This window comes from Oryctolagus cuniculus, chromosome 9 (assembly GCF_051225735.1).
Source record: "Oryctolagus cuniculus isolate XC-2025 breed Fujian yellow rabbit chromosome 9, ASM5122573v1, whole genome shotgun sequence".
Classification (NCBI taxonomy): domain Eukaryota; kingdom Metazoa; phylum Chordata; class Mammalia; order Lagomorpha; family Leporidae; genus Oryctolagus; species Oryctolagus cuniculus.
Genome location: NC_142875.1, coordinates 123,057,118 through 123,070,749, shown reverse-complemented (window position 1 = coordinate 123,070,749; position 13,632 = coordinate 123,057,118). Strand labels below are relative to the sequence as shown.

At 41.2% G+C, this 13,632-nt stretch overlaps 1 protein-coding gene across 1 annotated transcript in view; it reads left to right on the top strand.

The window, feature by feature from the left end:
* The window catches only part of LMNTD1 (lamin tail domain containing 1), a 115,838-nt gene extending 102,746 nt beyond the window's left edge, over positions 1 to 13,092 (top strand). The window contains exons 7-9 of the mRNA XM_089304707.1: positions 2,698 to 2,915; positions 3,459 to 3,631; positions 13,010 to 13,092. Coding sequence (XP_089160833.1) covers positions 2,698 to 2,915; positions 3,459 to 3,631; positions 13,010 to 13,053 — 435 coding nt within the window. The 3' untranslated portion in view covers positions 13,054 to 13,092. The remainder of the gene's footprint in view (positions 1 to 2,697; positions 2,916 to 3,458; positions 3,632 to 13,009) is intronic.
* The last annotated feature ends 540 nt before the right edge of the window (positions 13,093 to 13,632 follow it).

The window sequence follows — 13,632 nt, the reverse complement described above, 5'->3', positions numbered from 1 at the left end:
TCTGCCATGAGAGATCTGGGCTTGGACCACAGACCGTTCCTATGTGCTAGGAGCTCACTGATAGGTTATTTATATTTGCATTCTTTTATTGGACTCCCAGTCCTGTTTAGGAATTTTACAAAGGAGGAAAATGGGACTTGGAAAGTTAAATGGCTTGCTCCAGGTCACACAATTAGGAAAATTACAGAGCTAAAATAAAACCATGCAAGAATTTTCCTATTGCGCTAAGAATAGTCTACAGGGTCCATGTGGCCGACATTGTGGAGGTGAGGTTAAATTTTATTACATTTTTGTCATTGTCATCAAATGCTTTTATGTGCCAACATCACAGGGACAAAAAGTACTCTTGTCTAGGACAGGCATACAATGTAAGAAATCTCACTACAAAGGTCAACATATTTTCAATGTAAATGGTACTGTTTCAGCTACTAAAGAAGAGAATCGCTAACGAATGATCTGCACCAAAGCAGGACTTTTTTTACTGTTCTTTTAAAAAAGACTTTGTGTTTCTCTTTCCTACAGTGGGCCTACTGTAGCTGAGCTTGTTGTGTGTAGTCTTTATGTCTATTTAGTTTGTCAAGGCACCCAGGGCATTTTTTTCCAAGTTTAGAGCACAAAGTTCAAACCCTTAATTTTATCAATGAAAGACCAGAAGAATAATTAGAATGTTCAGGCATACTTTGGTGCTTAATTTTCCCCTGCTGGAGAGATGTGTGATTCCTATGCAGGACTTGGCTGAATAATTTTTGCACATATATGTTGTGCATATGCCACAAAGCAAACACCAGCGTTAGTGCTTGTGAGTGTCCTTAATACTCCTGCCCAGGGCGAGAGCCTGAGAACATGCCTTCTTTTTCATGTCTCTACTTCTGCTCATTTCTTCATCTCAAATAAGACATCAACACGTAAGGACACGCACACACACATACACACGCACACGGTGTATTTGTTTCAGTGTTTACCATGTGAACGCGTTAATTGTACAATGCTTTTGCACAGATCTTTACAGCGATGCGATTCAGTAGCTGACCCAAGTTTTTTAGTACCTTTACAAGCAGTTCCCCATCAGTCCCTTCCATCTTAGACACGCAGCAGATGGCTGGCCTGCCGGAGATGGTACAGCTTGTCATTTTTAAAAGTAGAAACTAAGGCCAGCTTGTCTTGCTGCATCCTCAGCCTGTGGTTCACTAATCCAAATGGTAGTTAAATGATAATTACAGGGTTGTTTTTTTTTTTTTTAAAGTATGTTGTACCCTATCTAACGCTGTACACAAACAGCAATTCAGAATGAGTAGAAGGGGGCTGGAGCTGTGTCGTGGTGGGTAAATCTGTCACCTGTGATGGCAGTATCCCATGTGGGCATTGTCCCCACTGCTGCTGTCTGGCCCAGCCCCTGTGGTGGTGGCGGCCATCTGGGGAGTGTCCAGATAGAAGACCGAGATCTAGATGGAGATCTCTCTGTGTGAGTCTCTCTCTCTCTTTGTAGCTCTTTTAAATAAATAAATATATAAAACAAACAAAAAAAGCAAAATGAACAAAAGACCCAGAAATGTAAAACTCTTAGAAGGAAACATAAGGAGATTGTCCCTTGACATTAACCTTGACAGTGGGTTTTTTAAAAATATATCACACGAAAACCCAAGGCTGCAAAAGAAAAACTAAGTAAATGGTACTACTTCAAACTGAAAAGCCTCTGGACAGAAAAGAAAATAGTCAACAAATGGAAACAGCATCCTACAGTTCAGGAAAAAAATGTTTGCAAACCATATATCTGATAAGGGGTCAAAACCGAAACTTTATAAAGAACCTTTGTAACGCAATAGCAGAAAAACAAATAACCAAATTTAAAACTGGGCAAAGTGCCATATTCTGTCCCGGTTGCCCCTCTTCCAGTCCAGCTCTCTGCTGTGGCCCGGGAGTGCAGTGGAGGATGGCCCAAGTGCTTGGGCCCTGCACCCCATGGGAGACCAGGAGAAGCACCTGGCTCCTGGCTTCGGATCAGCGCGGTGCACCGGCCATAGCGCACCAGCCGCGGCGGCCATTGGAGGGTGAACCAACGGCAAAAGGAAGACCTTTCTCTCTGTCTCTCTCTCTCACTGTCCACTCTGCCTGTCAAAAAAAAAAACAAAACAAAAAAAAAAAAAAACAAAAAAAAACTGGGCAAAGGGCTTGAACAGACATTTCTCCAAATTTCTCCATCCCCTACTGCTTTCCCAGGCCATAAGCAGAGAGATGGATCACAAGAGGAGCGGCCAGGGTATGAACTGGCTCCTGTATGGAATGGCCGTGCCACAGGCAAAGGCTTAGCCTACTATGCCACAGTGCTGACCCTGTATAAATTAAAAATAAAAAAACAAGAAGGGGCAAATATTTGGATCAGCAGTTAGGATGCCACTTAGGTTGATGACATGCCACATCAGAATGCGAGGGTCCGACTCCCAGCTCAGTTTCTGAGTTCAGATTCTTGCCTCCCTGGGAGGAAACAGTACTTGAATTCCTGCCACCCATATGAAAGACCTGGATTGAGTTTCTGGCTCTTGGCTTTGGCCTAATCTAGGCCCAGCTGTTGCAGGCATTTGGGGAATGAACCACAGAATGGGAATTCTCTCTCTCTCTCCATCTCTCTGTTTTTCTGCCTTTTGAATAAGTAAATATAAGTTTAAAAATCACATTTTATTACAAAATCATTTTCATTAGGCCATTGCCTGGTATACCCCTATCCACTGGAAGCAAGCATGGGAAAAATTAGAAACTGACATAGAATTTGACAGATGTGCAGTAGTCACTCCGACATTCCGAAGGCACATGTTTCGATGGACAATGTCTACAACTTCAGTAGCTAAAGATAAACAAGACCAGCCTAAGAAAGCTACCTCAACGTATGAGGTGGAGCAAGATCAACATTTTCTCAAGAGGTAAGTATCTGGGTTTTTTTTTGGTGGTTTTTATTGAATCCTTCCCACAGTAACTGAGCTTGTGGGAATGACTGAGTGACAGATATAGGATAAATAAGTCAACTGTGGTTTAAAAAATTGATCCGGAATAGGACTCATGTGAAAAGCATGGAAACAGAGTGGGCAGGCACGTACTAGAGCGACAGCACAGGCTGGCGATATTGGTGGCACATCCTGAGATCACCGAGCCACTTCCTCTCCCTTGGCATTACTGTCAGAGCAAGGTGGCTACGGAGAGGTCCAGAAGTGACCAGTTCCTGGTGCAGGGCGGGGCACATAAGGATTCCATCTCGATCGAGAGCTGGCTGTGGACAGAGGTCCAGAATACGTTACTCCTTTGTAGGTGAATGTTTCTCTGATATAGTAAGAGCTCTGCCCACAGGGCTGGCAAAACCGCCTTCTCTTGGTCTTGAAACGTGCTTTGGATTTGACTGTGCCTTTAGCACTGTTGTCACTGCAGAGAATGGCTCTTGAGTTCAAGTTGGGCTTTTTTCTTTTTAACAGAGAAAAGGAAATCCCACCAACCCTCTTCCCCAACCACAGCCCTTGGTGCCACAGTCCCTCTGTCTCTGCGCATCCCTACTCTCCTCTGATTGAACCATACGACACGTTCACTCCTGGAAGAAGCTTGAGTGGACTGCCCACGTCTCGGTCAACTAGGCCTGATCTAGCCTCAAGTAAGTCAAAATGATACTTACTCCAGGGAAGAATCAGGAGTACGTGTGTGTACACATGCACACATGTGAACATACCTGGGATTTATGTGTTACAAACTAATGCAAAGGGAGATAGCATTTGAATTAAGATCCTGAAGGATGAAGAGGTTGAAAGAGGATGGGCAAATCATTCTGTGTCAAAGAAAGAGCCCATGTTAAAAGCATGAGAACATGAGGGTAAACTTTGTGTTAGGGAATAGTGATCTATTATTCCCAGTTGAAATGTATGGATAGATGTTGAGGGTTAGCCTGGAAAGTTGGACAGGAACTAGATTTTAGAGGTATTTTCACACCACCATGTTAGTGTTTCAACTGTATCATCCAGGTAATGAGGAGACACCAGCGGTTTTTAAGCAAGTATCTCATGTTAGATTTGTATTTGAAAGAGAACTCTGACAGCAATGAGAAAAAAAGAAATGGAGTAGGAAAGAGTCCAACATCTGTATGTCCAGCCCTACCCTCTGTTCTGAATTATCGATTGATGAAGCTGATTACTTATAATCTCTCCATGGATGCCCTACAAGTGTCTCTTCCTCAAAATGTTCAAAATTGTTCCCTGAAATTGTGTTACTTTATGTTTTCTCATAGCTAACTGAATGTCATTCAGAACCCAAGATAACCTGAAAATCTCTTTTTATTAACTTTTATTTAATGAATATAAATTTCCAAAGTACAGCTTATAGATTACAATGGCTTTTTCCCCCCCATAACTTCCTTCCCACCCGCTACCCTCCCCTCTCCCACTCCCTCTCACCTTCCATTCACATCAAGATTCATTTTCAATTCTCTTTATATACAGAAGATCAATTTAGCATATATTAAGTAAAGCTTTCAACAGTTTGCACCCACACAGTAACACAAAGTGAAAAATACTGTTTGAGTACTCGTTATAGCATTAAATCACACAATGTACAGCACATTAAGGACAGAGATCCTACATGAGGAGTAAGTGCACAGTGACTCCTGTTGTTGACTTAACAAATTGACACTCTTGTTTATGGCATCAGTAGTTACCCTAGGCTCTTGTCATGAGTTGCCAAGGCTATGGAAGCCTTTTGAGTTCGCCAACTGTGATCTTATTTAGACAAGGTCATAGTCAAAGTGGAAGTTCTCTCCTCCCTTCAGAGAAAGGTACTTCCTTCTTTGATGACCTGTTCTTTCCACTGGGATCTCACTCGCGGAGATCTTTCATTTAGGTCATTTCAATTTTTTTGCCAGAGTGTCTTGGCTTTCCTTGCCTGAAATACTCTCATGGGTTTTTCCCCCAGATCCGAATGCCTTAAGGGCTGAGTCTGAAAATCTTTCTTTATTCCTTTGCCCTTCTCAGCTCCCACATCTAACCAATCACACTATTTTATATATCATCACCATCTCTTCTTTATTTAAAAATCTGTGTTTCTCTCCCATTGTCCTCAGGATGAAGTCCAAACCAGTGAAATCAGGCATCTTTGTAGACTGGGCCAGCTTTTCTCTCATGCATTTATCTTCTTACATTCTGGACCTGAACCATCTGAAGTTCTTTCAGTTTCTCAAACATTCCCCAACTCCCTTTAGGCCTTCATATGTTCTCTCACTCTCTCCTCTTCACATTAACAATTTATTTTTAAAGCCTCTACTGATGTGTAACAATTTCTAAAGGATCCATCCTTGGCCACATTCCATATGAGTTTTGTGCTCCTAGTGTGTTTTCCTAGTAACTTCTTAGAGTTCCCCTATCAATCAGTGCATCTATTGTACTTTATTGTACATTCTCTTTATCACTAGATGAGTGAGTGCTAAAAGGATGGGAATAGCTTCATCTTGCACACTGTTTCAATACCTGCCCCATGCCCGAGGTATGACACATACTAGTTTTTTAGGATATGCTCGGTGGAGGACAGACAGGAAAGAAGACGGGTGTCTCATGAAATTAGATTGGTGTTTTAATGAGAATTTTGGATGCACATGGAGAAATGAAGTGGAGTACCAATTATTCCAAAGCCTAGGAAGGAAAGCCGGGAAGAAGGATAAGATAAAGGAAGAACAAAGGAGGTTAAAACAAAACTAAGGACAAGTGGGTTGAGCAGAGTTGCAATTTCAGTCGCAGGAGAGAATGAAGAGATTGGAGCAGAACAACATTTAAGGAAATAAGGGGGGAAATTCTCAAAAACTGATGAAAGACATCAAACCACAGCATCAAGAACAAGAAATCTCTGACAGTATAAACACAAAGAAAATCACACGTAGGTGCATCATAATAAACCTTCAAAGACCTGAATAATGAAAGTTACTGTATCTTCCATTTACTAAATGCACTACTATTTCAGAGTTCTATATCTAGCAAAAGGTGAAGGTTTAATTCAAACATTTATTGGCAAATGAAAATGGAGGGGATTCATCCACAGCCAACCCACACTTGGGAAATACTGCTGCAAATACCTTGAGTAGCAAGGCAGTTATTCCAGATGGATGCAGGAATATGAGGGTGAAGTGATGGAAAGTGAAAACAGAACACAGTGAGCACATGACTACTTATCATATAGAAGAATGCTCATATTTTAATTCAGGGTTTAACATTTATGTAGAACTTAAGTGCAAGACAGTTGTATCAGGTTCCCAGGGAGGGCTAACAAGTTACTGCACACTTGGCGTCTAAGGCAGGACTTGATAGTCTCACAGCTCTGGAGATGAAAGTCTAAAATAAGTGCATCAGTTGGGCTGTGGTCTCTGAAGGCTCTGGAGGGTCACCTTCTCTTGCCCCCTCCTAGCATCTCTTGGTTGGCAGCATCCCTTAACATTCCTTGGCCCACCCATGCATTGTGTTGATCTCTGCTTCTGTCTTCCCTTGGCCCTGACTAGTATGTGCCTGTACTCAGTTCTTTTCTTCTTCTTTATAATGACACCAGTCGTTGAATTGGGGCCTTTACTAATATAATGTGGAATCATCTTAACTACATCTACAAAGATCTTATTTCCAAATAATGTCATATTCCTAGGTTCCCAGGGTTAGGACTTCACCATATTTTTGGAGGACAAATTATAACCCATAATAGCTTCAATAGTCCAGAAATTTCAAGGAGTCTAACTGGAGTTAAAATACTTGAAATTCTGTTTTTTTTTCTGAGGTTGCAAAAATAGTTTATATTAGACCTAATAAATCAAACTGTTATAAACTAGGTCAAAAACTATAAGAATATTATAAGAACGTCATATTTAGTACATGATAGATATCATACATTCAAGTCAATCAGTTCAAAATATATAATTTTCAATGCAATATCTTCTTTTATACATGGATTATCTGGGAATAATACATCACAAACAAGTTGAGTTTATTTCAAGAATGCAAGGTTTGAGCTTTGAAAATTAATAAAATATATTGCCTTAACAGAATAAAGAGGAATGTTATATAACAATATCAATAGGAATAGAAAAATTATCTGATAAAATTCAATATCCTTCCATTAGAGATTATCCTGAGAAACTTGGATTAGAAAGAATTTTCTTAATCTAAAAAATGATAGTTAGGAAAAATGCGAAAGCAAGCTATCCTACTTAATGGTGAAATCATTAAACTTTTTCTCTTGTGGTCCAGAGAAAGACAATAAATCTCTTTATGATGACTTCTATTTGGTAATGTACTAGAAATCCAAGCACAATAAGACAAGAAAAATGAATATATGCATTCCCAGTTACTCTATAAACTTGCATTTCTAGGACCTACATATGCCTAATAAATATATACATGTATGCTCTGAAAGATACATACAGTAGTAGGCACAGCAACTGTACTTGTGTGAGCTGGAAGCAAAAGGCTCCCAATTGTTCACCAAAAACATAATGAATAAATAAATTGATGTATTCATATGATCCTGTGAGTAATAAATAATGAATGCACTGCTATTATGTACAGTATCATCAATGAATCTGAGAGGCATGATACTGAGAAAGATGTGACATTAGAAGGAATGTATATTCAGTGACTCCACATATATAAATTCAAAAACATACAATACTGGCTGGAGCCATGGCTCAATAGGCTAATCCTCCACCTGCAGCGCTGGCACCCCAGGTTCTAGTCCCAGTCGGGGCCCCGGATTCGGTCCCGGTTGCTCTCCTCTTCCAGTCCAGCTCTCTGCTGTGGCCCAGGAAGGCAGTGGAGAATGGTGCAAGTATTTGGGCCCCTGCACCCGCATGGGAGACCAGGAGGAAGCACCTGACTCCTGGCTTTGGATCAGTGCTATGTGCTGGCCGCGATGGCCATTGGGGGGTGAACCAACGGAAAAGGAAGACCTTTCTCTCTGTCTCTCTCTCTCTCACTGTCCATTCTGCCTGTCCAAAAAAAAAATATACAATAATGAACCATGGCGTCAAAGGTTAGAAGGAAGTCCTGACTCTTGGAGGGCACACAAAAAGTGCCTCTGAAATACAAGGGTCCCCTTCTCGACCTGAATGGTGCTCACGGGGAAGTGTTACTGTTTTCATCATGCTGTGCTATCATGACTTACGAACTTCCCTCCATGTGTGTCATTCTTACAAGTGGATTTTCAAAATCCAATGACAAAAAAAGAAAAATTATAAAGAAAAGAAAGCATGATTACAGCAGTGAGCCCTGACAGCTCATACCCTGAGAAGAAATAAAAAGAAAACCTAAAAAAAAAGTTGAAGAACTCAAAATGAATATTAATGGCATGAGTCTTATTTAGTGTAGAGGCAAAATAGTCTGACCATGAATAAAATCCCATCATTGGGGTTGGTGTTGTAGCACAGTGGGTTAAGCCAGCACTCGCAAGACTGGTGTCCCATATTGGAGGCCTGGTTTATGTCCCGCTGTTCTGCTTCTGATCCAACTCCCTGCTAATGCACCTGGGAAGACATCAGAATACGGCCCCCACATACTTGGGTCCCTGTGACCCATGTGGGAGACCAGAATAGTGTTTCTTGTTCCCAGCTTCAGCCTGACCCAGATCTGGCCGTGGCAGCCATTTGAGGAGTGAACCAGCAGATGGAAGACCTCTCTCTCTCTCTCTCTTTCCCTCCCCCCCCCTTCTGTCTGTCTGTCTGTCTCTCTCTCTCTCTCTCTTCTGTCTCTCACTCTCCCCTCTACCGCATCATGCTGACTTTCAAATAAATAAATGTTTTATTTTAAAAAGCCTATCATTACATTACAATGAGTTGGGAATTTAATGTCGTATAGTGTGACATAGTTCAGTAATTTCCAGGAATACCTTATGGCAGAGATGGCCAAATGCAACTGCCAAGTCATTGTTCCTTCAAACACAAAAACAACAGATGCAGGGAAGCCCAGACACATGGCCACCAAGAATAAGGCCCGTTTTCCTCACCCTCTGTTGCCGCCATCGGGACCATGCGCCCACATTCTTTACAATGGAAGGCAAACAGAAGCTGTGCATGCAACCACTGAATGATGCCCTTGGAGTATGTGCACCCCTGTGCCATCCCTGCCACTTGACAGCAGGGCCTGGGGCTGCCATCTTTCAACTCGGGTTAAGCCATGTGTGGAGTCTGGAAGAGCCCTGCTAGGTGCCCCGTGTTGGCACAACTCCAGACTACCAAGTGGGAGAGAAAGCATCTCATTTACGCCATTGTTACGTTGGATCATTGTGTCTGAGCCGGATGGCCAGACAGCATTTCTGCCCCTTCAGGTTTAGTTTCATTTAATAGGCTACTGGTCAAAAAGAAAACAAAAACCACAACTAGAAGAGACGTTTCCAAGACAGCTAGATAAATCTGAATACAGAAGGAGTGGAAGATGCTGAGTCATGCTCAATTGTGCTGTGGTTTTTGACCTGTTTGGTGCAAATTTGGCAAAATACTGGTGATGGAGTGATAGGTGTACAGGTTTGGCTGTATCTTTCATTGGTATGTTCCAATTTTTTTTGCCTTAAAAGTTTAGAAAAATGCACAAGACAGGTTTTGGGAGATAATGTTGAGGCACCTGACTTGTGGAGGGCCCAGAGGTGTGGTGCTGAGAGCAGCTGGAAGGTGCAGGCCCTCAGCAAAGCAGCTGTGTATGCACTGGGTGGCAGGTGTCCCCGGGGCCTAGAGACCACGTGCTTCCCCCTTGCCAAGAATCGCATGCTGACTGTGGACAATGTTGGTAGTCTCCTGAAACTCAGGTTAAATAGCACAGACTAATCTGAACATAGTGTCTACAGACATCGTTTGAAGCCAACATTGTGGTTATGTTCAGTGTTTAATGCTCCCTGGTTGCACACTTTGCAATGTATTTTTCCTATTATCTGTGATCCATATTGTGTATGGAGGTGGGATTTGTTTTAACTGGGGACTTTTCAGCTGCTTCTGTCTTCCGTGCATATGTTTATAGCACAGATAATAGTGCCTCTTCATTTCTGAGTGTTGCAAAGTCTCATAGTCAAAGTCAAGCCGCTATAATAAAATAAATAAAACCACAACATAGAAAATCTAATGCAGGAATGGACCGTTTAAAATTTCACCATTGTAAGCTCTACAGTAAGATCCCATTTGTGGAATTTTATTAATGTTGGATTGTGGGCAATTACTTGTCATAGTTCAATAGATTGGACTTATCTGTCTTGGGATGAAAGTGTTTTCTTCTAGATGGAATTGTTTCCAATACAGATTTAAGATCATGTTTTATGTATTCTTCAGATTAATGTCTGTTATTTTTATTGATCTGTGCCTGTATTGCACAGTTCAGTATATCACAGTAAGAATTTGGAATGTCTAACATCACATTTCTGTGAGTAGGCAGAACGTTAATATTATATATACGTATGTGTGGCAACACTAGTCCACTGTATAACTTGAAATTGTATGGATCAAAATACAATTTTTAGTTCATTTATTTTCAATTTTATTTAAAAGATGGAGAGGGAGAGATTGAAAACAAGAACTCCCATCCACTCATTTACTCCCCAAATTTCCACAAGCGTGGGGACTGGGCCAGGCCAGAGCCAGTAGGATGGAGCTCGACCCGGGTCTCCCACGCTGGTGACCAGGACCTAACCGCTGGAGCCATTACTTTGTGCCTTAACAGGAAGCTGGTTGCAACATCATCATATTTCTACAGGACTTCCCCCCCGCCCCCAAAGAACAAACCAGTGAGTCCTACTGCATGTCTCCTCTTAGGGTTGAAACAAAGATTTCTTGATTGTGTAACAGAGAATTTTAAGTTATTAGTCCCAATAACAGAGTCCTAGTTGAGTAACATCATTACTACAAATCTTATTTCAAAACATTTCACGTTTACAGTGCATTTAAATTGCCAGTTAGTTATAAAACCTTACAACTTCATCACTGTAAATAAATGTCATTAATGATCCATTTATTCACACAAGTCAAAAAATACTATTTCAGGAAATCAGAGTATTCAGATTAAAGTTACTTGGTGCTAAATGTTTCAGGCCCAAATAACCCAAGAAACTGTTATCAATTGGCCAGGATGAACACATAAACCCCACCACTTCTGTCAACCTGGCATTAAATTCCAAGAAGTTAAGTGGATGGGAATTTTCTACCAATGCTTTTGACTCCACAGGACTTTGTGTCTTCCAGAACAAGCTGCCAGGGTGCAATTCAAAACCTTATCCTCGGGCCCGTCAGGTTGGAAGGACACCCATGAAATATTTACAAGGTCTGTTTCAGGCCAACGAATTTTCTCTGAAAGATGAGAAGGAATGAGTTACGCTGTTCCTACACCCGAGCCACTGCAGTAGTGAGGAAAATCTCTTTGGATCTTAATTCTAGCCCACATTCATCACTGACTTTTCAGGAAGTTTATACTGAAGTGGGCAAAGAGGCACCCTAGTTGATTAGATGCAGAGACCCAGAGGTGGCTAAGAACATCACTCTGCTAACCAGAACTGCTGCATTTTTGTTCATCTTCCCGCTAGGTCACATTTGCACCTCCAGCTTTGGGATATCATTTATTTGTGATCAAATACTAGCAGTTTAATTTGACAATTCTTCTTAGCTTGTATAGAAAACAGGTTAGATGTGAGTAGGGAGTTTTTAAAGTAGCAGCTCAGGTCTGATTTACTGATAATTTGTACGTGGGATCATATGATTTAGCACTATTTAAGTTTGACACACTAGTTTCATATATGGAAATTATATTTAAACAAAATCCCTGCTTGAGAACAGTCAGACCTTCCTATCACTGGGCTGTGAATCTGCACATTCAGTCCACTGTGGATTGAATAATAATAATTATTATTATTATAAAAATAATAATAAATTGTGTCTGCATGAACATGCTCCCTAAACAATACAATGTAACAATGTTCACATAACATTTGCATTGTATTGTATATATAAGTCATCCAGAGATGGCTTAGAGGATATAGGAGAGGCAGGTGCTTGATGCCGTGGTTGACCCCACTGGGGACAACCTCACTTCATGGCTGAGTGCCTGCATCTGCTCCTTTGCTCTGTGCCCAGTTCCAGCTTCCTGCTGATACACACCCTGGAAGGAAGGCACATGGGAGACAGCGATTGAGGTCCTGCCTATCTTTTGGCTTCAGCCTGGTCCACTCCTGTTTGTTGCAGGCAACCAGCAGATGGGAGTTCTTTGTCTCTCTGCCTTTCAAGTAGAAAATAAGTTTAAAAATATGAAGCACACAGGCATATATGTGTCAGTTATATGCAGATACTATACCATTTTATATTTATATTCTTGGATTTTTTTAAAAAATGACTATATAACCAGTGTATCATTTGATTTCATTTTCCATTGCATTTTTGATGGTCTCATCTACAAGAGACTTGACCCTCTGTGGGTTTTGGTATCCACAGAGAATCCTGGAACTGATCACCTGTGGATACTGTGGGACAACCGCCTTTGTGGGTGACAAAGCCTCCGAGTTTGTCAATGAGTCCTCGTTAATGTGGACTGACTAACCCAGCAGGGCTGGCAGCTCCCCTGGGTGTCCATGAACTTGGCTCCATATTCTTCCCCAGGCATCACACTTCATCCAGCTGCCTTGTCACTGTGGCACTTGTGAGCTTAGACAGGCTGTAAGAACATTTAGAGGGCAGTCAAATCATTTTCTGAACCTCTGTTTGTGAAAATGTATCTTCCAAGATGGATATCTTTTCTCTCAAATAAGTTCTGTCTTATAATGTATACTCCCTGTTCAAATGACTCTGGCCTTACTAGCAAACAGTCATTTTCAAGTAGTTTTTAAGCCACATGGCTCAAGTCTCCTTTAAAGACAGTCCCTAGCCTATAGGCTTCTACTTCAAATGAAAGAAAATCCTTTTGTTACTACCTTATTTTAGGGTTTGTTTGTTTTTGGAATATTGAAGTGAACTTCCTTTCTCAGCTCATCTCCTTTTATAAAATTTTATTTTCAGGGAATGGAAAAAAGAGGAAATCGAAGTTACCAAGCAATAGATAGTCAATTCCAAACTCTAAAAGTAAGTAACAGAATCACAAATTTGCTTTCCCTTCCCCCCTCAAAAAAAAAAAAAAAAGACTAAAACAGTTTGCAGACAAGTATTTAAAACCCATTAAAAAGTGAACTGTTCCTGTACTCGTGGATTCTGTAATCACAAATTCTATGATGAATATATATGTTGCTTTTAGAACAACCTGTTTTTGACTTGTGGAATGATAGACTTTCTAAGAATGGGGAAGGAGGAAATATCACGTCTTTACCCTTTCTCCCATATCCTCATTTTATCCTTATCGGAGAAGTTATGAGTCCTTAAAATCCAGTCTCCATATCCTCAGAAAACAGCCTTGCAGCTGTATTGGTTCAAGGGGAGGGACTCTGGCCTCTACTGGTTGCCCATGACTTGACGTCATCTAAGCAGTCACGCCCTGTGCTGCCTCATCCTTTTCAGGATGATAATGACGTCTCACATAACCTAGGAAGATCTCAGCAGAGGCATTTCTCTGTGTGCTGAATGACTGAGTTTAAGCTGCTCCCCTAAAAGCTGATGACAAGGTGATGGTGTTGGCCAGGGATTCCTTT